Below are 26,051 nucleotides of genomic sequence, written 5' to 3'. Positions count from 1 at the left end.
TATAGGGCATCAGCTCTTGAGCCACCTGGAGAAATAAGAGCTCATTCAACCAGATATATTGCTACCTCCTGGGCGGCACAGGCAAAGGTGGCTCCAGAGAAGGTGTGTCAGGCGGCTAATTGGTCGACCTTGAATACCTTTGTTAATCACTATAGAGTTGATACTTCTACTTATACTACTGTTGATTTCGGAAGAGCAGTAATATCTTCCGCATCCAATACAGTTATTGTGTGATTTGTATAATAAAGTTGCTAGTTTTTTGTGCACCTGCAATAGTCTCCCTCCCTTTTTATTTGGCTAGTTAAATCCCGTAGTGCTGCCATGGAAGCTTGGGGAAAGCAGAAAATTGTATACTTACCTATCGGTAATTTTCCTTTCCCCTTGCGTCCATGGCAGCATAGGGTACCCACCACATATTCGGTGAGGTCTAGCTAACAAGACACAGGTAATAGGGAAGGGCAGACATTTATACATAATTGGTCCTGTGGGGTATTGGGGGCGGGGCAATACCCCGTAGTGCTGCCATGGACGCAAGGGGAAAGGAAAATTACCGATAGGTAAGTATACAATTTTCTGCTATTTGGCTGCAGTAGTGTGAATCACACCAGAAACAAGCATGCAGCTAATCTTGTCAGATCTTACAAAAATGTCAAACACCAGATCATACCATAGCTGGGAATCAAACCCAGATCTCACTGTGTGGCGGGCACGTCACCCTAAGCACTGTACCACTACAGAAGTAAGTGAAGCTAGCCTAAAATTTAACATTTATGCTCAATGCAATAGAACCATTAGGTTGCTTAAAGGAGAACTGTAGTGAGAGGTATATGGAGGCTGCCATATTGATTTCCTTTTAAGCTATACCAGTTGCCTGGCAGCCCTGCTGATCTATTTGGCTGCAGTAGTGTGAATCACACCAGAAACAAGCATGCAGCTAATCTTGTCAGATCTTACAAAAATGTCAAACACCAGATCATACCATAGCTGGGAATCAAACCCAGATCTCACTGTGTGGTGGACACGTCACCCTAAGCACTGTACCACTACAAAAGTAAGTGAAGCTAGCCTAAAATTTAACATTTATGCTCAATGCAATAGAACCATTAGGTTGCTTAACCTCCTTAGCGGTAACCCCGTGTGTGACACAGGGTAAGCCGCCGGAGGGTGCCGCTTAGGCCCTGCTGGGCCGATTAACATAATTTTTTTTTGCTGGACGCAGCTAGCACTTTGCTAGCTGCGCCAGCACCCCGATCGCCGCCGCCGCGCGCCCGATCGCCGCTATCCGGTGCGGCGCGCCCCCCCCCCCCCCCAGACCCCTGCGCTGCCTGGCCAATCAGTGGCAGGCAGCACCAAGGGGTGGATCGGGTCTCCCAATGACGTCCCGACGTCGCTGACGTCATTCCGCCCCGTCGCCATGGCGACGGGGGAAGCCCTCCAGGAAATCCCGTTCTTTGAACGGGATTTCCTGATCGCCTATCGCCGGAGGCGATCGGCGGGGCTGGGGGGATGCCGCTGAGCAGCGGCTATCATGTAGCGAGCCCTCGGCTCGCTACATGATTTAAAAAAAAATTTTTTTTTTAAAAACTGCTGCGCTGCCCCCTGGCGGTATTTTTCATACCGCCAAGGGGGTTAAAGGAGAACTGTAGTGAGAGGTATATGGAGGCTGCCATATTGATTTCCTTTTAAGCTATACCAGTTGCCTGGCAGCCCTGCTGATCTATTTGGCTGCAGTAGTGTGAATCACACCAGAAACAAGCATGCAGCTAATTTTTCCTTTTAAAATAATACCAGTTGCCTGAATTGCCTGCTGATCCTGTGTCTCTAATACTTTTAGCCACAGCCCCTGAACAAGCATGCAGATCAGGTGCTCTGACTGAAGTCAGACTGGATTAGCTGCATGCTTGTTTCAGGGTGTGATTCAGCCACTATTGCAGTCACAAAGATCAGCTGGACTGCCAGGCAACTGGTATTGTTTACAGGAAACAGCCATATCACTCTCAGTTAAGGTTCCCTTTAAAGGAGAACTGTAGTGAAAGGTATATGGAGGCTACCATATTGATTTCCTTTTAAGCAATACCAGTTACCTGGCTATCCTGCAGATCCTCTGCCTCCAATACTTTTAGCCCTAGACCCTGAACAAGCATGCAGCAGATCTGGTGTTTGACATTTTTGTAAGATCTGACAAGATTAGCTGCATGCTTGTTTCTGGTGTGATTCACACTACTGCAGCCAAATAGATCAGCAGGGCTGCCAGGCAACTGGTATAGCGTAAAAGGAAATCAATATGGCAGCCTCCATATACCTCTCACTACAGTTCTCCTTTAAGCAACCTAATGGTTCTATTGCATTGAGCATAAATGTTACATTTTAGGCTAGCTTCACTTACTTCTGTAGTGGTACAGTGCTTAGGGTGACGTGTCCACCACACAGTGAGATCTGGGTTCGATTCTCAGCTATGGTATGATGTATACTCATGTATGTATTCCCAGCTATGGTATGATGTACCAGCTATGGTATGATGTATACTGGTTTTTAAAATAGTATAATTCCCTGGCAGAAGAGACCCTCCTCCCTCCAGTAGGAGGGAATAGGTAGAAGGGGAGGAGGGAGGACTTAAAATCTCCCTAGCAGAGTGTGTACCAGCTGTCCCATAATTAATTAGTGTAGGCAGACAACTGAGTCAAATGGTATAAAGGACCTAGCTTGAAGGGAGGGCGGGCGGGTTCTAACACTGAAAGCAGTGTGTTTGACAATAACATGTCTGCTGACAGTGAAATGGAGGCTAAAAATTTTGCTCAATACAGCATTATGGGGCGAATCGAACTTCCGCAAAAGTTCGCCTGATGCAGGCGAACGCGAACCCCCACAGTTCGCCTGGAACCGTTCACAGGCGAACCGTTCGGCCCAACTCTAATCTGGACATGCTAACGACAAAAGTCAAGACAGCTCAAGAAGAAACAAAAAGAAACTCCAGGCACTGTTCATGCAATTCCGATGAGGTGAAAGATATTGCGAACCCAGCAGATTTTTCAACTTGACTTACAATTGTAATTCTGGGATACCTGGAATAGGAGTCAAAGAGTCGGAGCAATTTTGGGGAACCTGGAATTAGAATTGGTGGTTTCATAAACGTGGGAATTGAACGATTTTTGTACCCACTCCATAGCCCTGCAAGGGCTGAGGGGTCGGAGTCGAGGAGTCAGAGTAATTTTGGGTACCTGGAGGTTTCATTCAGAGGTTTCATAAACCGAGAAGTCGAAGTTAGAGTAACAAAACACGGGGGCAGATGAGAAGCGAAGGCCCCAGCCTCTACCAGTACTCGGAACCCTCACTCCACATGCAACAACAAAAGGGGAGTCTGAATTAGAGTCAGAGCAATTTTGGGTATCTAAACTGAGGAGTCGGAGTTGGACGATTTTTGTACCGAATCCACAGCCCTGAGGGTTAGGTACAAATTTTGTGACGGAGAAATCAGTTAGACTTAGGCATCAGTAAAGGGAGGGCTCGTGTGAGAACAGGGTTATGTTAGGTGTTAGTAAAATATCCTATACAATAAAATGCAAGTGTCCCTGCGTCATCAACTGAATGGTTGTGTGTCCCTGGATTTTCTGTACTGAGCATGTGCGCAGCCAGGGCAGTTAGGACACAGGGCCAGTGTTGTGTCTGATTACGCTGCCTGTTGATTTGCGCTGCCCCGCATGCGCAGTAGGAGACTGTGCGGCCACATTTTCTATTGAATGATGCTGCTGGTGGTAAAATACTAAAAATCTCTGCTCCCACACCTCTTACACTCCCCAAATTTTCAGGGTAGGGAGGGAACCCCCAGAACGACCTCTATGCCAAATTGCAGCCCCTGAGACCCGCTGGTTCCCGAGATAGGTTTCTGTAATCCATCTCCTGAACCAGCGGGTCTCGGGGGCTGCAATTTGGTATAGAGGTAGTTCGGGGGGTCCCCTCCCTACCCTGAAAATGTGGGGAGTGTAAGAGGTGTGGGAGTGGAGATTCTTAGTATTTTACCTCCAGCAGCATCATTAACTTCACACTGAGCATGCGTGCTACTCAGTGTGGAAGGAAGCTTCCGGACAGCACAATCAGACATTACACTGGATCTGACAGTTTGGTTCACAGAGGTTCTCATTGCATTGTTGGAAATAACAGCTTTTTCCAACTACCAAGCAAGCAGCTTCCTGTGTGCATATACTTCAGACAGTGGTGGGGAACGAGCAAGTGGGATGCGTATGTGCGCGCATTGCGGGGGGTAGCGGCTGTGACCTAGCGCCCATTTTTTAACAGGCGGGCCTTTTTACTAGTTACCAATATTTTACTACCGGACTTAAATAATGGAATATTAGTAATTTTACCGATATTCCACAAGTGGCTTTTTTTGGTGCTTAAATTACCATGGTGCCCTTTTTGAACGGGCGAATGGGTAAGCTAATGCAGAACTTGCTCTACGGTCTTTATGACTTTATCAGGGCCACTACAACATTGCATGCTGTTTAAGAGGATAAGGAATGATACGAATGACTCTGTAAAGTCTTCTAGAAGATATATATATATAGATATATATATATATATATATATATATATATATATATATAGAGATATATATATATATATATATATATATATATATATATATATATATATATATATATATATATATATATATATATATATATTTATACATATATATATATTTATACAACTATGCCAAACAGTTACACACAGGAAATTCAGCTGACAGTTGGGTAATAATCCCATCATTAAACGGTTGACATCAGATCATGCTCTTTGTGGGGTGCCTTTGACAAGGTACTGCACTTTGAGGATACACTGTTTGACATGTATTTTTTGAACAATTTCTTTTTTAGTGAAAAAGGCAGATGTAAACATATGATGCAGCCACCGAAAGAATACTCATCGGACCAGTCCATATCATACACTCTTTGCTTTGCTGAAGAAAGAACTTTGAGAAAACCAACCTGGTCATTTCTTCCCCCAGACATTGGTTGCTATGGTTGTATTTCGCCACATATAATGTACAACTGTACAAAGTCATCAAAGACATTTCTCGCACACTGCAATTTCTCTCCAAATATAGTCAGCCTTTTGTTAATCACATTAAATGAAAATGTGCCGCTGGATTAGGTTTTAAATAGTGGAGAGAAGACTGTAAAGTGTTACAATCTTTCAAAGTATACTCCTTTATTTAGGAAAGAATAATGTTAGCGAGTAACTACTGTTAGCTGAGATACCTCAAACAGAACATTTTTACAGCTGATACCACTTAATAATAAATTGCTGATAAGGAACCTGAAGTGAGAGGGCTATGGAGGCGGATGAGGTTATTTCCTTTTAAACAATGCAAGTTGCCTGGCTATCCCTCTGATCCTGGGTCTCTAATAGTTTTAGCCATGCAGATCATGTGCTCTGTCTCAAAGCTGACTGGGTGAACCTCATTCTTGTTTCAGGGTCTTGAATCAGACACTTTTGATACCAGAAGATCAACACAACTGGCAGGCAACTGGTATTGCTTAAAAGGAAATAAATATGGCAGCCTCCATATCCCTCTTACTTCAGGTTCCTCACAAGTTTCAAATGCTACTTATGGCCCATACTCACGGGCTAAAAATGTCGCCCGTGAGTATGGGCCGTTGCACGGGCGTGCACCCCGAACTGTCGCCCGTCGCTGCTGTCGCCAGGTGATTGATGCGGTCAATCGCCTGGCGACAGTTGCCGCCGCATCTCCGCCGCAACTGTCGCTAGTCCGCGTGAGTATGCGGACTAGCGACAGCAACACCCAGGGAATACCTTCAACTTCCGGCGGGGGAAGGAACAGCAGCGACAGCTTCCGCCGCATTAGTTGCCAGGTCCCTCCGCCGTGTGTATGCGGAGGGACCTGGCGAGGAGCTGTCGCCGGCCTGTCGCGCACACGCTCACGTGTGCTGGCGACAGGCCACTTTCGTAGCCCGTGAGTATGGGCCATTATACTACCCAAACACTGTGTATGGACAAACAGCATGCTGCCTGACCACAGCACAGCGATAGACACATTTGGAAGACATAAGGTAAAGAAATTGATCAATTTATATAGCAATGACATCTTATGCAAAACTTTACTGAGTTCACAGTCATGCCCCTCAAGAGGAACCAATGTGGGAGAAACAGGACAAAAAATGCACACAAGAATGACCCATCGCCGCAATACAATTAGTGAGGGTAAAATGGACACAACTGTCCTCTTTGTGATTACTATTAACCTGCATACAGTGTTTTACTTCAGCTAACATCTGGAAATATGCCTGAAGAAGGGGACTAGATCCCTGAAAGCTTGCACAATTAACTTTATCAGTTAGCAATTAAAAAGTATTACTTTTACAGAACTGTTTTTTCTACCTACATAATTCACGTTTCAGAAACTCTTTTGCTACTTCAACCATGTCACTACCAGTCCCTTGCTCACAATCTAATCCCTACCATAGTCATATGCTCTACTATAGCCTAAGGACTCTTTTACACTATACACCGAAAACCCGCTGCATTTTAACTTTCCATAGGAGTGCATTGTGAAAAAACTTTCAGTTAAAGGGAACCTAAACTGAGAAGGATAGGGATTTTTTCTTTTAAAATAATACCAGTTGCCTTACTCTCCTGCTGATCCTGTGTCTCTAATGCTTTCAGCCACAGCCCCTGAACATGCATGCACATCAGGTGCTCTGACTGAAGTCAGACTGGATTAGCTGCATGCTTGTTTCAGGTCTGTGATTCAACCACTACTGCAGCCAAAGAGATCAGCAGGACTGCCAGGCAACTGCTATTGTTTTAGGCTAATTTCACACCAGGACGTTGCGTTAGAGGGGGCGTTAAGGTCGCATAACGTCCCCCTAACGGAACGCCTGGTGGTGCTGGATCTGGACGTCAGAGTGAGCCGCGTTGTGCAGCTCACTCTGGCGTCAGTGATGCCGTGATGCGCACTCTTGTGCGCATGCGGCATCACGTGGTCCCGCCGGCCAATCGCCGCACAGAGCGGCCGCTCCAGGAAGTAAACACTGCATGTCACAACGTGCAGTGCATATTAATTAGCCATGTGCCTGGCCGCTCTCCGCTCCTCCACAAGATTACTGAGCATGTGCAAGCAGTCTAAAGTACTGCATGCAGTACGTTGTCTTGTGACGCAGCGTTACACTGTAACGCAACGTGGGCACTGTGAACAGCCCCATTGATTTTTCATTACTGTGCGGTAGGCTGCGTTACAGGCTGCTCTAACATGCGCCTGTAACGTCCCACTGTGAAACCAGCCTAAAAGGAAACATCCATATCCCTCTCGGTTTAGGTTCCCTTTAAAATGCGTATAATGTGAACTGAGCCATAGGAAAATATGGACATTACCTTGTACGTTAGTTGTCCTCTCAGTTATTACTGAAAGAAACTGATAATATGATAAATTAGGCCAATTTTGAGGGAAGCCAATTAAATTACCAGTAAACGCACACACACACAATGCGAATATACAAACTCCATGCAGATAGTTGTCTGGATGAGTAATAGCCACTTTGTCCCTGTGCCACATAGCATAAAGAGAAATATACTCAAACTTGGTAATGGTTTTATAGGTGTTTTAAAAATTAAAAAAACAACAACATTTTCTAATAAAATGGCCAGGATGTGTCCTAAATTGGCAATAGAAACTTTTTGATATGAGCAAAACTGCATAATCTTATTTTCTTACATAAAGTAAACCTATGAGTTTTTAAAAAAATTGGATACTTACCTCGGGTGAGAGAAGCCTCTGGATCCACCAGAGTCTTCCTGCATTCTCCTAGACCAGGCCATTCCAGTGCTGAGACTCTGAAGCTTGTGGGCATGCAACCGCATTGTGCCTGTGGAGGAGCACAGACACACTTGGGCTTTGGTGGATAAAGCCAAGCTTGATCAGGTCCATGCTACTGCGCCTGGGGAAGGCCGCTCGGGTCCGTACTACTGCGCGAGACACCAACAAGTGCTTTGGGGGATCGCAGCACTGGAACAGCCCGGTGGAGGTGGCCAGGGGAAAACTCTGGCTTATCCCGCTACTGAGTTGACTATCCCTTGTGGACACTTTTTTCTTACAGATACACTTTAAGTATAAATATGCAAGCTTGCATCCTATGACTATGCATATGTTATGATGATTTCAGCATACATCTCCATTCCTGCATTCTCTTTGGGAGGTGAGGTGGTAATCCCCATTAACAACAAAACTTTTCAATCCATAAACTGGTGGTGTCTTCTTCAATACATATATCATGCAAACATGAAGATTTGCAAATTGGGCAGGATCAGGTGACAGTAATCTAAAGTCTATTTTACAAAGTTATCTGTAGTTCAAAAGCCATATGATAGATATGCCATTTAAAGTGTTAGGTCAAAGTCCTGGGTGGCACATGCTAAAACCAAAGAAGGGGAGTTTATTATGTAAAGCCCTGGTTTCCATAGCACATGATTATGTAGGGGACGTTGCTGTTGTTGCTATTGCTAAATGGCTTTTCCTATCCCCACAAACATTGCTGTTCTGAGTAGCAGCAGGTTTTAGTCCCAAAAATAACTTCAAAAGGAGTCACAGACAAGAGGTCACCATTCCTATCATTTTTTACTTAACATACTGTACAAAGGTGAAAAGGCAGAGTAGTTACATCTCTATTTAAGTAACATTTAAGTGAGTGCGCAAGAAATAGTCTTGAAACACAGATGAAGTGTCACAGCACCCCTGATACTGCAGAGAGGGGCACTTGTCTTACATGTGACTGTCCCAGATGTCCTGTATGCTGTTCAAAACCACATCGCTACAGATAGTGGTACATTTTAATTAAACTTCTCTGACATCTGGGTATCACAGAGTAGATGTCAGAAGCACACTTGGAACATCTATGAACCCAGTGACCTCTTTATTTCCTGACATTGTACTTTAAAGACCTGATACACACTCCCATTGTGTTGATTTTTTTTGCTACCTTGCTAATACTCAAGTATTGGTTACATGGTTTTTGTGTATTTTTTTTCACTGCACAGAAAAACACATTTAAATTGAGAGCTCATGTTAGGCTGGGGTCACACTTGTCAAAATCGCTGGCATTTTCCTGCACTGCGGAAATGCACAGGAAAATGTAGAATCGCAGTGCAGTGGGAGCAATGCTCTTTCTCCCTCTGCGGGGACAAAATACCGGCACTGTTTCTCACACAACGTGTGCTATTCCCTACTATTGCAGACACTTAACTGGATCCTAGAGAGGTATCCCTGTCCTCCTCAGCAAGACTGATCCAGCGATCAGACCCCCAAAGTGTGGCCACACTGTGTTGGTGCACAAGCATGGACTTGCTCGGGCTCAGGCAGAAAAAGCCAAGCCTGATTGGCTCAGAGCTGTGCGCGGCTTACACTTGCGCAGTAGCATGGGCCCTATTGGGCTCAGCTTTTTCTTCCAGAGCACAAATGGGTCTGTACTGCAGCGCATGCGCGAGCTGTCGCTAAGCTCTTTTTAGTGGGTCCTAGTGATGGAAAGGGCTTGCAGAGGAGGAAGGAGGACAGGGGAAGCCTTCGCTATACCGAGGTGAGCACCACGTAGGGGCACTTTTTTTTGCTTCAGGTACACTTTAAGTTATTTTCAGATTGCTTGTTGTGACTGCACCTCTCCATATGAATGTGACCACAGGTTGGAAGAACATTTTGTGGGGTCACGCAACAAGACGTAATACTCACAAAAATAAACGTGCTACTTATATTTAAAAATAGGTTAGTTCTACCCTTATAACATCTGTGTCACTAGAGAAAGGGTGGTCATCCACTAGCAAACTGTAAGTTCCAGCATAGTCTGTAAGGAAGTTGGGATGTATAGTTTCTTGACCGCAAAAGTATGGATCATTCTCCAGCTTCAGACAAAGCAGGTACTCTAGTTCCTATCCCATATGGTAATTAACGTAGTATTAACAGCTGACTGTGCCAAACACGCCTATGCTCCAGAATAGCTGGAAACAGGAAAAAACAATATCTAATGCTTGGTACACATGATGCAATTTTCCTGTCAGATTGATGGGAAATTTCCCATCAATTGATAATTTCCAACATGTCTGATCTACTTCCGATCAAGAGAGGGATCGATTTGGAGATCAGTACTGCACAAAATCGATCCCTTTCTCGATCAGAAGCAGATTAGACATGTTGGAAATTATTGAATGACGCAAAATGTAAAGTTTATCTGACGGAAAAATTGCATGGTGTGTACCAGGTATAGAAGTCTGCTGCTTATGATGTCATGAGATATATGCACTCTATAGTAACAGGTTATTTACTTGTCAAGCATTTAAACAACACAAATAAACCATTTCTGACAAGTAACTACTAAGACCCGTTTCACAGCAGCCGCTGCCATCTCACATCACTATGGTTACCATGTCAGCATTCATCACAGTCACAGCTACTCTCAAGGAAAATAAAACTTTTTAGGTGATTCACCTCAGGCTTGTGTGCTACTGTAACTGATGTAATTATAGCTGAAATTGAGAATGAAAAAAGTACCATAAAAATGAATCAGCTTCAATGCAAGTGAATCAGAAAACAGTGAGTTTCCTAGTAGTGTAGTGTGCAGATATCTGTGATTCCCATTCAATGTTTGAGGAGAGCAGAAAGGTGTAACAAGTAAATATGTACAGACCTCTTCCAGCAGTTGGTCAACTCTTCCCAAAATAGCAGTCTCCATTTGGTCTGCAGAGACCAGGGCAGATAGTTGAGTGTATCTCAGCTTCTCTAAATCAGAGACCCTGGAGTGCAGGTCAGACGTCCTACATAATACCAGGAGACTGAGAAGCAGTGAAAACACTGATACCAGCGCAAACCCACAACCTAAGAGTGCAGGGAACCTGCTGCACCACATCCGAAAGTCATCTGTCCTGCAGGGCACGTTCTTACAACTTCTACCAATGACACCACTGTGACTAGCAGCACCTTTCCAAACTTCCTTCCCCTCCATGATGTCAAGAGGAACAATAAATAAATAAATAGAATAAATAATCCAAACTCTTAATCCAAGGAGCAAAATCCAGATTTCAGGCTGATGGTTGAGATACCCAGGTAGCCTCAATAGCAGCTGTTCAGTAGATGCCAAAGCAGGTTACAGGAATGGGAGACAATAAATAGCTTCCTTCAGTTTATAGAGATCCCACGTCATTAGGCATAAAATAGAAAAAAAGAACAACAACAAATAGTTTTGGAAAGTTTTGTCCTGTTTGGTTTGTAGCTTCCTCCCTTTTCTTTGTGGACTTCACTGACTTGTAAGAGTTGTAAAGGAGTCACACATAAAAGTCCCCATTAGGAAGGTGTAATTCTCAACTGGCTGGGAGCTGTGCTGTGGCTGATCCTCTCTCCTGTGTAACATGACACACACTGCTCTCTCCTTCTGAACTGCAGGGATCAGATGAGCCAGCTGGATCACCCCCCTTCGTGTAACCTCCTCCACTCCTCCTTGCACACTCTCAACTGATTTATTTATTTATGCAAAGTGCCTGGGAGGGGATCCGAACATGGGACATCCTATCCCACCACCCCTCTAAATCGCCAGAGCACCTCTCATCAGTTTCCCTCCAGCTTTGAAGTGATACCCTGTGTAGATATATATAGGAGTGAGCAGGAAGAGTTTGTAAATCCAGGACTCTTTCTAATTCCTGTCTGAAAGTTACATTGAATCACATCGAAAGTCACAAATGAAACAAAAACAAGTCACTTAAAAATGTCTTAACTGTCTTTAATGATGATATTATTAAGATGAAGTTTAATTTTAATTTGTTGCACACAGACATTTATTTTAATTTTGTTGCATACAGACATTTAACTTGTTGAAAGTTATCTGCTACTTGTTAACAGATTTTAACAACTCAGCCAGGCAAATGTACTGATGGAAAAATGTTCCTCCTGACCTACATCCATTTTGGTAATCACAGAAGGTTTTTTTTTTTTGGTTTTTTTTTAATAGTCCTGAAACTTGCTTGATGCTAGAATAGATTTGTTAGTTTAAAGGGACTCAGAGTTTCCAAAAACAAAAATGTTTTATACATACCTGGGGCTTCCACCAGCCCCATCCGTTTGGATCACTTCCACGCCGCTGTCCTCCGATAGCTCTGATACCGGGTCCCCACACTTCTGTCAGTCGGAGCCAGTCTGATGTAAGGGAAGTACACCCTCTACGTATCTCCCCAGCAGCTGTTGGAGAAATACGAAAAGAGCACACTTCTCCTGCGTAGACTGGAGCCAACTGACGAAAGTGCGGGCACCCAGTACTGGAGCTGCAGACATCAGAGGACGGCGGCGTGGGAGCGATCCAAGCTGATGGGGCTGGAGGAAGCCCCAGGTATGTCTAAATCTTTTTTTTTCGGGAGCTCTGGTACACTTTAAGGCTAATTTCACACTGGATCACAGCACAACAGGGGGGGGGAAGTGGAATTGTGCGATACACATGGGATGTGATGTATACGGTGAAGCATACAGTACATGAAAGTGTGCTTCACCCCAACTGCAAATGCACACGTTATCCGATACCGCACAGCATGCCTCACGTTATACCACTGGATTCGGTTGCACCTCACTTTTAACGCTCCAATGTGATTGTACTATTACAATATAATTGCATTGCGTTTGCCATGCTATTGTATTGTCTGATGCAATGTATCGTGTCACTATGTAAATAGCCTTAAAGGTATACTTAAAGAGGAACTGTCACGAATATCTTAAAATGTACACCGCATACAAATAAGAAGTACATTTCTCCCAGAGTAAAATGAGCCATAAATTACTTTTCTCCTATGTTGCTGTCACTTACAGTAAGTAGTAGAAATCTGACAATACTAACAGATTTTGGACTAGCCCATCTTCTTATAGGGGGGTTCTCAGGGTTTTCTTTATTTTTAAAAGTACGTAGTGAATGGCAGTTGCACCGTCCAACTGCCAAAAAAGTGTGCAGTGAGTAGGGAGGCTGGCCAGCATCTTTGTATTAATCATTTTCAGGGAATGTCTTTATAAAGATTAAAGGCCATGCTGAGGATCCCCCATGAAGAGATAGACTAACCCAAAACCTGTCACTTCTGTCAGATTTCTACTACTTACTGTAAATGACAGCAACATAGGAGAAAAGTAATGTATGGTTCATGTTACTCTGGGAGAAATGTACTTATTTGTATGTGTTTTATATTTTAAGATGTTCGCGATGGTTCCTCTTTAAGTCAGCTGAAAAAAAGATACTGGCCGCGTGCGTCCTTGATCGTGCGCAGTAGAGACTTTCTCTTACTGTAAATGCACAGGATGCTCCTGGCGACAGCAGCGTAGGCGCAGTAGCTGGCGAAAGGTTATTTCGGCGAAAACAATTTTTAATACTATGATCTTATTGTGTATGTAAGCACTAAAACTACATAAAGCTGTAAAACTGGGCAATAATTGGCCAATCAAAATTGAATGTGTGTACCAGACTTAAATTAACATCTAGCTCAGTGTTTGTGCTCTAGCTCTCCTGTATTATGTATACGTATTTCAAGGGTGTATTCACACTTTAGAAACGGTGTCACACTTTTGTTAAATGGCAGCTTGTTGCTACACAGTACAGTGGTGGCCCCATACACTTTAACATAACTTGGTCACATACTGCACAACTTAAACTGCAATAGGTAGGTGTAATGATCGCTGCTGCAGCAGCTATTGCTGGAAGTAGTGCTGCAGCTCAGGCAGTTCTGATCTATTTCCATGCAAGCTGTATAGCTTTGTCTGTTTTTCCCTGCTGTCAGCTTGTGACTGATTATCATTCACCTGTGTGGGAATCTGCATGTCTGCTCCCATTGGATGACCTCAGTATAAAGATCTGCTTCCTGCAGGGTTTCCTTGGGTTTTCATAGCTTCAGCCTAAGCCTGTCTTGCTGTCGCTTTAGCCCCCGATCGTGTTTCTTGTTATAAAGATACTTTGCTGGTCTTTGCATCATATATTGGTTCATTGCCAATATATATGCATACCAGCACGTTTATTATTTTCCTTGTATTTGTGTTACGTGATACATCAGTGTCGCTGATGTATACGTACACGAACTGTTTATATCCTGTGTGCAGTTAGTCAGCTTTCCAGCACGTTTTGGTAGGTTGCGCGTACCGTGACCACCCGTGCTGAGGTAGTTACCCTGCTCCTGGTTCTGTTTGTGGATTGCGTTCATCTCTGCGAAGAGATAACGAATCCTTCTGAATCCTGTCCTGTTACCGTTTGTGGATTGCGTTCATCTCTGCGAAGAGATAACGAATCCTTCTGAATCCTGTTCTGTTACTGTTTGTGGATTGCGTTCATCTCTGCGAAGAGATAGCGAATCCTTCTGAGTCCTGTTCCCTGTGTTACTCCATTCCTAGTCAGCGTTCCTGCTTATGTCATATATCGGTTCATTGCCGATATATACATATGTTAGTCAGACGTAACAAATAGTTTCATTGATAGCTGTAATTGTAATACGCTAGGAAAACATACTTATTGTATATTTATCTGTGTTACGTTCTTTTATCTCAATCCTGCTATTTTCTGACTATCCTGTCCTGTCTTTGTGAGGCACGCCATCGCCGCATCGCATTGGCTGCCTCATTCCAGTCTGTCTGGTTTTGGACGCTTGCTGTCGCTAAGTAGCCGCTAGCTAGCAAGCGTTCATTCTGACTACCTGTCCTGATCTCCTCAGTTCTGGTTTATGCGCTCAGCGCTACTTTGCGCTGAGACGTTATAACGAAAGCATTGTTTGTGGCTGTCAGATCTGCACTGGCTCTGTGCGCCACAATCTCCTATTGGAGTCAGTCCTCCCCTCCACTATACTAGGGATAGCCTGTTTTCTGGTGCTAGTGTGTGTACCTCCTCCACGCCAGTTCATGCGTTGCATGCTGGCTGTGGAGAATACACCACCAAGCCTTACATTATGAAAACCCCATTACCAATCCCCATTGTGGGGGGGATTCCCAGAAAGTATGACACTGTTAATTATGGTTCCTGTTCCTTTAAGAAATTTGAAGAACTTAGCTCTGAAACAGAAAATGAGTTTTTCTCTGAATGTGCCAGGTTCCTGACCAATCCTGATCTCCAAGCGACTCCTGTTTCAACCTGGGCACTCCAACTAAGTTATATTTTGTTTAAAGGGGAATTATTCCAGTGGGCATTTGATGTTCTCAATCATTCCGATTTGAAAGATAGACCGCTGGAATTTCTAGCGTTTGTGATCCATAACTGGTTGCGCATAGATCCATTGCCTTTTCCTCTTAATGAACTCCTGGCAGCAGGCCAATCAGCTGCTCCTTCAATTGCTTGCAAGAATGAGCAGCAAGCAGAAAGTGTTACTGATAATTTTCCTGCAGCTTTGAATAAATCACCAAAAACCGCAAGGTCAAAGGCAAAACGCAAACGTTCTAAGAAACGTGTCCAATCTGCAGAATCGTTATCCTTAGCGACTGAGACCTATAATGAGATTCTGCCATTAACAGATAATGAAATGCAATTGTCTTTCAGGGGAGTTAAATGGACTTATGAAACTACTAATGAACTTTCCTCCCTGGCTAGGGAAAATAAAGATTTTTGTTTAAAAGAATTATCTGAGTATGATTATGATGAGATATTACAGAGTATTGAACAAATCAACTTATTTGTGAACCAAGGGAAGTTTGCATACACTACAGTTCAACACTTGCTACAGGTATTGGAAATTCTTAAAGGGAACCTTAACTGAGAGAGGTATGGATGTTTCCTTTTAAACAATACCAGTTGCTTGTCAGTCCTGCTGATCTCTTTGAATGAAGTAGTGGCTGAATCACACACCTGAAACAAGCATGCAGCTAATCCAGTCTGACTTCAGTCAGAGCACATGATCTGCATGCTTGTTGAGGGGCTGTGGCTAAAAGCATTAGACGCACGGATAAGCAGGAGAGTCAGGCAACTGGTATTATTTTAAAAGGAAAAATCCATACCCTTCTCAGTTTAGGTTCCCTTTAAGAATAAGGAATCTGCCAATCACCTGCTAATTAACCCTATACATGTGCCTGCCACAATCATATCTGCAGACTGTGATCAGCCTAAATGTTTCGCTGTTAAGTATGCATGGGATCCTCCATTCGAGAGGGGAGAGATGGAAGCCCTGGTCTGTGAATGGAAGAATGATTCAAGTTCATTTTGTCAATTTTACAGTGCAAAAAGTGAAATGGTATTGAACGCATGCATTAAGTCAGCCTATAACCTAATAGAGGCTGGTGTGTGTAGGTATGACTGTGTGGCTCCCTTGATTGATGTGTGGGAACTGATTTTGGATGATTTTTATGTGACTCCGAATTCGCAAATTTGGCGTTCTGACCCGCCTGCTTCAGCACCTTTGGCTGATTCAGCAGGTGATTAGGAGCTCTTTTTGTGTGAAATTGAAGTTCCTGCAATTCCACCCTGTACCATGGATAACTCAGTGTTACTTCCCAGTAAAACAGAAGCCACTGATACATTCTTAACCTTGCCCTGCGCAAATTTCTCAGCAGAGAATCCAGAGGTCCTGCTGACTTCCGAGTCCAGCCTAGCCAGTACTCATGACTCTTTGTTTAGTGAAACAGACACCAGAAAAATCTTGCCTGTCTCTGCAAACACTTCTGCAGAAATTACCTGTGTTAATAAAGTTCAACTCCTGTCTGATCCAGCAGATGCCAATAGATGCACTACATCAGTTTCCGAGTCCCAGCAATCCTGTCTAGTAAACTCAGAACCCCAGCATCTGAATTTTCCAATTTTACAAATGAATGGTGATTCAGATGCGCAAACATTGTGTCTTGATCTTCCTGTTTCTACACCTCGCTCTAGTTTCGTGAATAGCTCAGAGCATCTGCTATGTGAACCTGAAATCGCAGAATTATTACCTTGTTCAGAAAATTTTCCAATAAATTTGCCCTGTACCATGAATTGTGCAGTAGATCTCTCCAATGAAACTCAGGTCACAGAATCATTATGCTGTCCAGCAGGTGCTTCCATGGTTTTGCCCTGCAATATGGACTGTTCAGTGATCCTGTCCAGTGAAGCTGTGGTCGCAGAGTCTTATGCTTCACCCAGTACTTTGGATACTTTGGACCCTTTAGCAGAGGAGGCTGAAGCACTGCTTACCTCAGTTGGTGTTGCAGTGATATTCACTTGTCTAGCAGCTGTTTTGGAATTACAGTCTGCTCTAATAAAACTTGATGAATTTCTGCCCAGCAAAGCAGAAGCCATTGAAATATTGTCCTCGTCAGCAAGTGTGTCAGATACCTTGCCCTGTACACAGTCTGATTTAACCAATGTTGAGTCCCTCTCCAGTGTTGTAACAGCCGAGGAACTCCAGCCCTGTCCTCTGAATGTTTCAGAAGTCTTGCCCTGTAACATGGATAATTCTGATTCTCTGGTCAAAATAATAGAAATCTCAGAATTTCAGTCCGGTCTGATGAGTGTTCCTGAAACCCAGCCCTGTATCCTGAAAGATTCTGGTTCTCTGGCCGCTGTGGCAGAGGTTCCAGAGTTCCCTTCCTGTCCAGGGAATTCCTCAGTTTTGCCTAGTCCAGTGGGGGCTGCTGCAATACTGACTTGTTCTGCAGCGCCTCATGAGCTCCAATCCAGTGTATTAAATGAGTCTCTGTCCAGTCCAGAGGTAGTTGTGGAGTCCCTGTCTGGTTCAGTGCATACATCAGAAGATTTGTCCTGTCTTGTTAGTGCCCCTGAATCTGATTTGTTACTGACTTTGCTGGAATCAGCGACATCTAAGTCTGATCCAGCATTCTCGTGTAAAAGTCCAGTAGTTGCGAAGTTTAGTCATGATGATTTTTTTTTGGCCAGTCCTGGTTTTGGTCCTGTCTTGGCTGACCCTGAGGCTCACAGTTCCTTGACATGCCCAGAGGTTTCTCTTGTGCCGGTGTGCCCAGATGTTCTTTGTGTGCCAGAATGCCCAAGTGTGTCTAAGGTGTTAGCGTGCTCTGATGCTTCCTTAGTGGGAACACGTTCTGATATTGCCAGTCTGCCTGCATGCCCAGAGATGGTTCTGGTCCCTGAAAGCCCTGATATTGATGTTTGTCCTTGTGGCCCTGACTCGGGAATTGCCCTAGGTTCCATAGGGGTTCTTGATAGTTCTCCATGTGAGCCTAAGGGGCATTCTGACCTATGGGGATCTCTTTGGAGCTTCAAGGTGTTCTGGGAGGTCTCTGAGAAAACTTGTCCTGGTGCCTTGGACTGGTTCAACAGTGGGTTTTGTGTTGGTAAAGACAGTACCGGTGGGCATTGCAAAGGCTTTGGCGTTTCTGAACTGTTCCTGGAAGGCGGTGGGTATCGCTCAGGGAGTTTCGGAGGGCTTTCTTCTGGAAATCATGGTTCTGATGGGTGTCACACTGGGGCTTGTAGTACTGATGGGCATGGTTCTGTAGGTTCTGGTTCTGATGGGTCCAGTCTTGTGGGGACTGATTCTGGAATTCGGTCTTGCCGGGCTGTCCCGGTCATCATGAATTATCAGTCAGACTGTTTTGTTGGAAATTTCAGTTTTGAAAAGCGTCTGGAATCCACTTTTAAAGGCGGGGGTACTGTAATGATCGCTGCTGCAGCAGCTATTGCTGGAAGTAGTGCTGCAGCTCAGGCAGTTCTGATCTATTTCCATGCAAGCTGTATAGCTTTGTCTGTTTTTCCCTGCTGTCAGCTTGTGACTGATTATCATTCACCTGTGTGGGAATCTGCATGTCTGCTCCCATTGGATGACCTCAGTATAAAGATCTGCTTCCTGCAGGGTTTCCTTGGGTTTTCATAGCTTCAGCCTAAGCCTGTCTTGCTGTCGCTTTAGCCCCCGATCGTGTTTCTTGTTATAAAGATACTTTGCTGGTCTTTGCATCATATATTGGTTCATTGCCAATATATATGCATACCAGCACGTTTATTATTTTCCTTGTATTTGTGTTACGTGATACATCAGTGTCGCTGATGTATACGTACACGAACTGTTTATATCCTGTGTGCAGTTAGTCAGCTTTCCAGCACGTTTTGGTAGGTTGCGCGTACCGTGACCACCCGTGCTGAGGTAGTTACCCTGCTCCTGGTTCTGTTTGTGGATTGCGTTCATCTCTGCGAAGAGATAACGAATCCTTCTGAATCCTGTCCTGTTACCGTTTGTGGATTGCGTTCATCTCTGCGAAGAGATAACGAATCCTTCTGAATCCTGTTCTGTTACTGTTTGTGGATTGCGTTCATCTCTGCGAAGAGATAGCGAATCCTTCTGAGTCCTGTTCCCTGTGTTACTCCATTCCTAGTCAGCGTTCCTGCTTATGTCATATATCGGTTCATTGCCGATATATACATATGTTAGTCAGACGTAACAAATAGTTTCATTGATAGCTGTAATTGTAATACGCTAGGAAAACATACTTATTGTATATTTATCTGTGTTACGTTCTTTTATCTCAATCCTGCTATTTTCTGACTATCCTGTCCTGTCTTTGTGAGGCACGCCATCGCCGCATCGCATTGGCTGCCTCATTCCAGTCTGTCTGGTTTTGGACGCTTGCTGTCGCTAAGTAGCCGCTAGCTAGCAAGCGTTCATTCTGACTACCTGTCCTGATCTCCTCAGTTCTGGTTTATGCGCTCAGCGCTACTTTGCGCTGAGACGTTATAACGAAAGCATTGTTTGTGGCTGTCAGATCTGCACTGGCTCTGTGCGCCACAATCTCCTATTGGAGTCAGTCCTCCCCTCCACTATACTAGGGATAGCCTGTTTTCTGGTGCTAGTGTGTGTACCTCCTCCACGCCAGTTCATGCGTTGCATGCTGGCTGTGGAGAATACACCACCAAGCCTTACAGTAGGACTTTTTTCTTTTACACAGTGTAAAATCTTTTACACTGAACTTATGAATTATCATATCATATTTGCTGAGTGAGGAGTGTAAGTGGTATGTGTATCCATTTAGATGACGTCTTACTACTGAACCATTTCAGCCCGGGAGGCTGTTTTCACCTTATGGATGAGAGGAATTTTCACATTTCAGCGCTTCTCCCATTAATTCCCCAATAACTTTGTCACTACTTATCACAATGAAATGATCTATACCTTGTTCTTTCCTGCACCAATTAGGCTTTCCAAGGGTGGTACATGACGCTAACAATTATTTTATTCCAAATGCATTTTAATAGGAATAACAAGAAAAAATTGAAACAATTCATTATTTCTCAGTTTGTGGCCATTATAGTTTTAAAATAAAAAGTGATACTGTGGATAAAACCCACACATTTTATTTGCCCATTTGTCCCGGTTACTGCAACATTTAAATTATATCCATAGTACAATGTATGGTAACAATTTTTTATTTGGAAATAAATGTGCATTTTTTCAGCTTTACGTCCATCACTAATCAGCAGCCCATAATTTAATAATAATATACGCTCTTGACATCCATATTAAAAAAAATATTTCCTTTTGTATGTAGGTGTAATTTTACTATTTACATATAGATGTCCTCGTGCAGTACTTCCTATTCACGTACAATGAGAACACTATAGGAAGAAATGCCTTGTTACATTGTAACTAGGGAAGTGATGCAGGCATCCATTGATGCCTGCGATCACGGTGGCCTGTGGGGAGATGAATGAATGGGAACTACTAATCTGGTGATTGTGGCGGCCAGATGAGATGCTCAACTTCATTAGAATGTTCCTCGCCATTCTTTAACAATTCTAGCTGTATGGATAGGAGCATTATTATCTTGAAAGATGGCATTCCCCTCCGGAAACAGTTCTTGAACCATATGATGAACTTGGTTGCCCAAAATTCCTAAATAGTCTCGGCTGTTAATTCTTCCATGAAGGGAAATCATTGGCCCAGCGGATTTCCAAGAAATAGCACCCCAGATCATCACAGAACCCCCGCCATGTTTTACGGCTGGGAGAAGGCAGTCTGGATGAAATGCTTCTTTCGGCTGTCTCCAAACGTACACTCGGCCGGAGGTCGGAAATAAGGTAAACGGTGATTCGTCAGAGAAAATCACATTTTTCCACTGCTCGAGGGACCAATTCTGGTGGTTTCTACACCACTCTAAATGCTTTGAAACATTTGTCTTTGAGAACAGAGGTTTTCTAATTGCAGTTCTTCCGTGGAATCCAGATTTGTGCAACTCCCGATGAACAGTTTTTGTGGGTTCTGTACTGGGTTCTGTAGGTGTTCATTCAGCTCTGCAGTGATTTCAGGAGCCGTGGTCTTGCGAGCTTTTCTAACAATTCGATTTAGAGTCCGACGGTCTCTCTCAGACAACTTTCGACTTTCGGCCACAACTGTGCTTTGCTGAGGACGTTTTTCCTTCTCTTTCAAAGGCAGTCATTACTTATGAGACAGTACCTCTTGAAATGCCAAGCATTCGGGCAGTTTCTGTTACAGTAGAACCTGCCATACGAGCACCAACAATTTGGCCTCTTTGAAAGTCTGAGAGATCTGCCATTTTTATAAATTATAACCAACTTTGGTTTAAATATCTGTAAAAAAAACAATTATTTTAATGAAACATATCAAATAACAAAAATAATAAACAAAAAAAAAATTAACATATGTCAAGTTTTGATTGCTTAAAACATGTTCAAAGATTATGATGCCAAAATGTTAGGCGGTTCCATTATTTTGTCATACCCCTGTATATGCCCCTGCATACATTATTTGATGAAGAACTTTACACACAGTGACACTGACCCAGAAGCAGATGGCGGTCATCTTGAATTTTAGACAGGATAAAAATGAAAAATTAAGAATGAAATCAGGGCCCCCAACCGCCCCATTTTCGGGGGCCGTCCCGCTGTCCCGTGCTGCCCCCCCCCTTAATCCTGGCCGCTGGGGGGAGAGGGGGAAAAAACGATCGAGGCACCAGCCCGGGATGCGTATGCAGCATCAATGGCCGCTGCCATTAAACTTCTCCCTCCCTCCCTCCCTCCTAATATGCCCCCCAGTGTCCCCCTTCCCCCCCGCAGAGTAAACAAATGTGCAGCGGAGCGGGCTGTAACTCCTACCAGTGCCTCTCCGCACCGTCCGGGATCTCATGTTGTCTTCTCGGCTTCCGGCTTCCTGTGACGTCGCAGGAAGCCGAGAAGACAACATGAGATCCCGGACGGTGCGGAGAGGCACTGGTAGGAGTTACAGCCCGCTCCGCTGCACATTTGTTTACTCTGCGGGGGAGAAGGGGACACTGGGGGGCATATTAGGAGGGAGGGAGGGAGAAGTTTAATGGCGACGGCCATCGATGCCGCATACGCATCCCATGCTGGTGTCTCGATCGTTTTTTCCCCCTCTCTGCCCACCCACTCTCACCCTCCTCCCCACCCACTGGCACCTTACGCGCCTCCCCTTTCGGGAGTAATTAATATAATTATTAATAAAGAATATTTGAAAAAAAATGGTGGGCATGTCTAGGGGGTTAGGGGTGTGGCCATGGGTGTGGCCTAAGTGTCCCGTTTTTTAAAAGTTAAATGTTGGGAGGTATGTGAAATGAGCGCAAAAGAGCAACAAAAATTACAGGAATAGCCTGTATTTGGCATACACTTTCGGGCTGTATGTTTATTTTAAAGGTACCTGTTCATCTTAGGTTTTCTTCAAGAGGCCAGAGACTGCTGGTACGTAAGTGGTTAAAATGTGTGATTTACTTAAAACGTGTCATTTAAGATCTTACGATATAATTACCCTATCTTTGGGCTCATTAAAGAGGAACTGTAGTGTCTTGTTGTTTGCAATATTAATTTAGAGATTATTTGGTAGGTGTCTGCCCATTGTAAAATCTTTCCCCTCCCTGATTTACATTCTTCTGAAATGTATCACTGGTGGCCCGGGGATTTGCACGGAATGTTCATTACTTAGAGGTCTATGCACAGAGGGAGATAGTGCTTGCTTGGCAGTTGGAAAAAGCTATTACTTCCCACAATGCAACAAGGTTCACAGAGAACAAACTGTCAGGACCTTGGTCATGGAATCACACTGTGGGAGGGGTTTCACCACAACATCAGCCACAGAGATGTGCCTGATTATCGATTTGTGAAAAGGTAAAGATATGGCTGAGAGGTGACCTGATTAATATATATAAATACATCAGAGAGCAACACCAAAGCTTGGCAGACAAGATTATTTTACCTATTCTTGTACAAAGGAAAAGAGGACATGATCTGCGTATGGAGGAAAAGGCTATGCACTGCTAGGGGCTTCATGCTACTGCACAGACACAGGCCATATTTGCACTTGCGCAGTACGGCCATCAGTATTCATACTTGGATGAGAGCCAGGGGCATTTCTAGGTTTCTGGGAGATCCGGATGTTGAGCCGGCCTGGCTTTGCTGGTGGTGATGCTGTGCTGGCTGGTAGTGATCCTGTGCCGGCCTGGCTGGTGGTGATGCTGTGCTAGCCTGGCTGGCGGTGATGCTGAGCCGGACTGGCTTTGCTAGGTGACTTGCTGGGGCTTTGCTAGGTGACTTGCTGGGGCTTTGCTGGGTGACTTGCTGGGGCTTTGCTGGGCTGGGCAATTTGCTGGGGGCATTTTGGGGGTTTTGCTGGGCTGGGGGCTTTACCAGGCTTTGCTTGGCTGTATGCTTTGCTGGGCTGGGACCAGGAGGCTTTGCTAGGCTGGGGGGTTTGCTTTGCTGAGGGTTTTACTTTGCTGGGCTGGGGCCCTGCTTGGCTGTAGATAGATAGCTTCCACCAGCATAGGTTAGATAGGCAACTTCCCCCAGTATAGATTATATAGGCAGCTTCCCCCAGTGTAGGTTAGATAGGCAGCTTCCCCCAGTATAGATTATATAGGCAGCTTCCCCCAATATAGATTAGATAGGCAGCTTCCCCCAGTATAGATTAGATAGGCAGCTTCCCCCAGTATAGAATAGATAGGCAGCTTCCACCAGTATAGTTAAGATAGGCAGCTTCCCCCAGTATAGGTTAGATAGGCAGCTTCCCCCAGTATAGGTTAGATAGGCAGCTTCCCCCAGTATAGATTATATAGGCAGCTTCCCCCAGTATAGATTATATAGGTAGGTTCCCTAGCGTAGGTTAAATAGGTAGGTTCCCTCAGTATAGGTTAGATAGGTAGGTTCCCCCAGCGTAGATTAGATAGGTAGGTTCCCCCAGCGTAGGTTACATAGGTAGGTTCCCCCAGCGTAGGTTAGATAGGTAGGGTCCCCCAGCGTAGGTTAGATAGGTAGGTTCCCCCAGTATAGGTTATATAGGTAGCTTCCCCCATTGTAGATTATATAGGTAGGTTTCTCCAGTATAGGTTATATAGGTAGGTTCCCCCAGCGTAGGTTAGATAGGTAGGTTCCCCCAATATAGATTAGATAGGTAGGTTCCCCCAGCGTAGATTAAATAGGTAGGTTCCCCCAGCATAGATCAGATGGGTAGGTTCCCCCAGCGTAGGTTAGATAGGTAGGTTCCCCCAGCGTAGGTAAGATAGGTAGGTTCCCCCAGTATAGGTTATATAGGTAGCTTCCCCCAGTATAGATTAGATAGGTAGGTTCCCTCAGTATAGGTTAGATAGGTAGGTTCCCCAGTATAGATTAGATAAGTAGGTTTCCCCAGTATAGATTAGATAGGTAGGTTCCCCCAGTATAGATTAGATAGGTAGGTTCCCTCAGTATAGGTTAGATAGGCAGGGTCCCCCAGTATAGATTAGATAGGTAGGTTCCCTCAGTATAGGTTAGATAGGTAGGTTCCCCCAGCGTAGATTAGATAGGCAGCCTCTCCTAGTGTAGGAGGGGGCACTGGGAGGAGCAGCGGGGGGGGGGGGGGGGCGGACAGTAAAAATCTCAACTGTCTTCAGATCGCCGCAGGCACAGCTTCCATGTGGTTCCGACTTCCTCCCCGCGGTGTCCCTCGCATTGGTAGCAGCGCCCCCTGTGATGGCATCACTGGGGGCGCTGTAACCCAGACAATGGACGCGGGGATGAAGTCGGAAGCACATGGAAGCTGTGCCTGCGGCGATCTGAAGACAGGTGAGTTTTTAACTGCCTGCTCCCCACCGCCGCTCCGCCCAGTGCCCCCTCCTGCCACTCAATAGATCCGGGGCACCATGGCAACAGGCTCCAGGCCAGTGTCCTGGATCAAAGGCCCTAGTGGCGCCCCTGATGAGAGCACAGCTGCTAGAACATATTTGACAAACCCTTATTAAATATGTTCAGAGGGTCCAAGCACTAGAGCAGCGAGGTGGAGAAGGATAAAGGAAGCATCTGGACCAACTTAGGCTTTGAGGACTGCAGCCTCAATGTCTTGACAGGCAGCTTGCAGGATTTGTTAAGGGATGTGCTGGGGGTTTCATGTTAAAATGTTTGTGGTTTTATGTGTTTTTGATATATCAAAATACAATTGAATTTTTAATGTATTCACATACACCCAAGAGCAATTTCGTTGGTTTGTGGTTTCATTATAGTGTAAGACCCACAGGGGTACATTTAGTGATTAGATTTGTTAGGTATACTCAGTAAAGTGTTGGAACAAATGCATCAGCACCATAAAAATGCATGACGATGATAATAATAACATTGCATGAAATAGTTGTGTACTGTGTTGTAGAGTTCAGTTTTCAAGACATATGCATTCACTACAACTGACTTTATCAGCAAAAGTTTAGTTTATCCAAGCTAAAGGGCATAAAAAAGGGAAGAAAAGAAAACTAATAAATACCACATGTATAATATAAATCTATTTGCCAGATTTTGGAAAGCTAAACAGTGAAACCATGAAATTTCATCAACATATGCATATTACAAAATAGTTTGCTGATAAGAAATTGAGCCTGCTATAAGTAAAATTATGCATGCAAATATAGACCTCCTACCCAGTGTGAGATGGAGTCTCTTCTTAAAAGAGCTTACAATTCAGAGAAAACTGATGGTATTATGCGATAGCCGATGGTATTGTGAGCCGGTTGATGGTATTTTAAGGCTCTTTTTCAGGTTTTAACAAAGGCTGTTATTCATTTCCAAAAAAACATTGTTGAGGATTAATCTCTGGCATCAAACATGGATTGCACAATGCCACCAGTTGAG

The 26,051-nt window shown here is 44.3% G+C and overlaps 1 protein-coding gene across 6 annotated transcripts in view; it reads right to left on the bottom strand.

Moving 5' to 3' along the window:
- Positions 1-26,051, bottom strand: part of LOC137536104 (collagen alpha-1(XIII) chain-like) — a 523,068-nt gene that overhangs the window by 183,215 nt on the left and 313,802 nt on the right. Inside the window, exon 1 of one of the 6 annotated variants that reach the window (XM_068258149.1) lies at positions 10,689-11,403. The exons of the other annotated variants lie outside the window; for them this stretch is intronic. Within the exon in view, the coding sequence (XP_068114250.1) occupies positions 10,689-11,003 (315 nt within the window). The 5' untranslated portion in view covers positions 11,004-11,403. Of the gene's footprint in view, positions 1-10,688; positions 11,404-26,051 lie in introns of those variants that run through there. 6 annotated transcript variants of the gene reach the window in all.

The sequence above is a fragment of the Hyperolius riggenbachi genome, chromosome 10 (genome assembly GCF_040937935.1).
Source record: "Hyperolius riggenbachi isolate aHypRig1 chromosome 10, aHypRig1.pri, whole genome shotgun sequence".
NCBI classification, from domain to species: Eukaryota; Metazoa; Chordata; class Amphibia; order Anura; family Hyperoliidae; genus Hyperolius; species Hyperolius riggenbachi.
The sequence above is the reverse complement of the archived record's forward strand: the minus strand, read 5'-3'. Positions and strand labels throughout refer to the sequence as shown.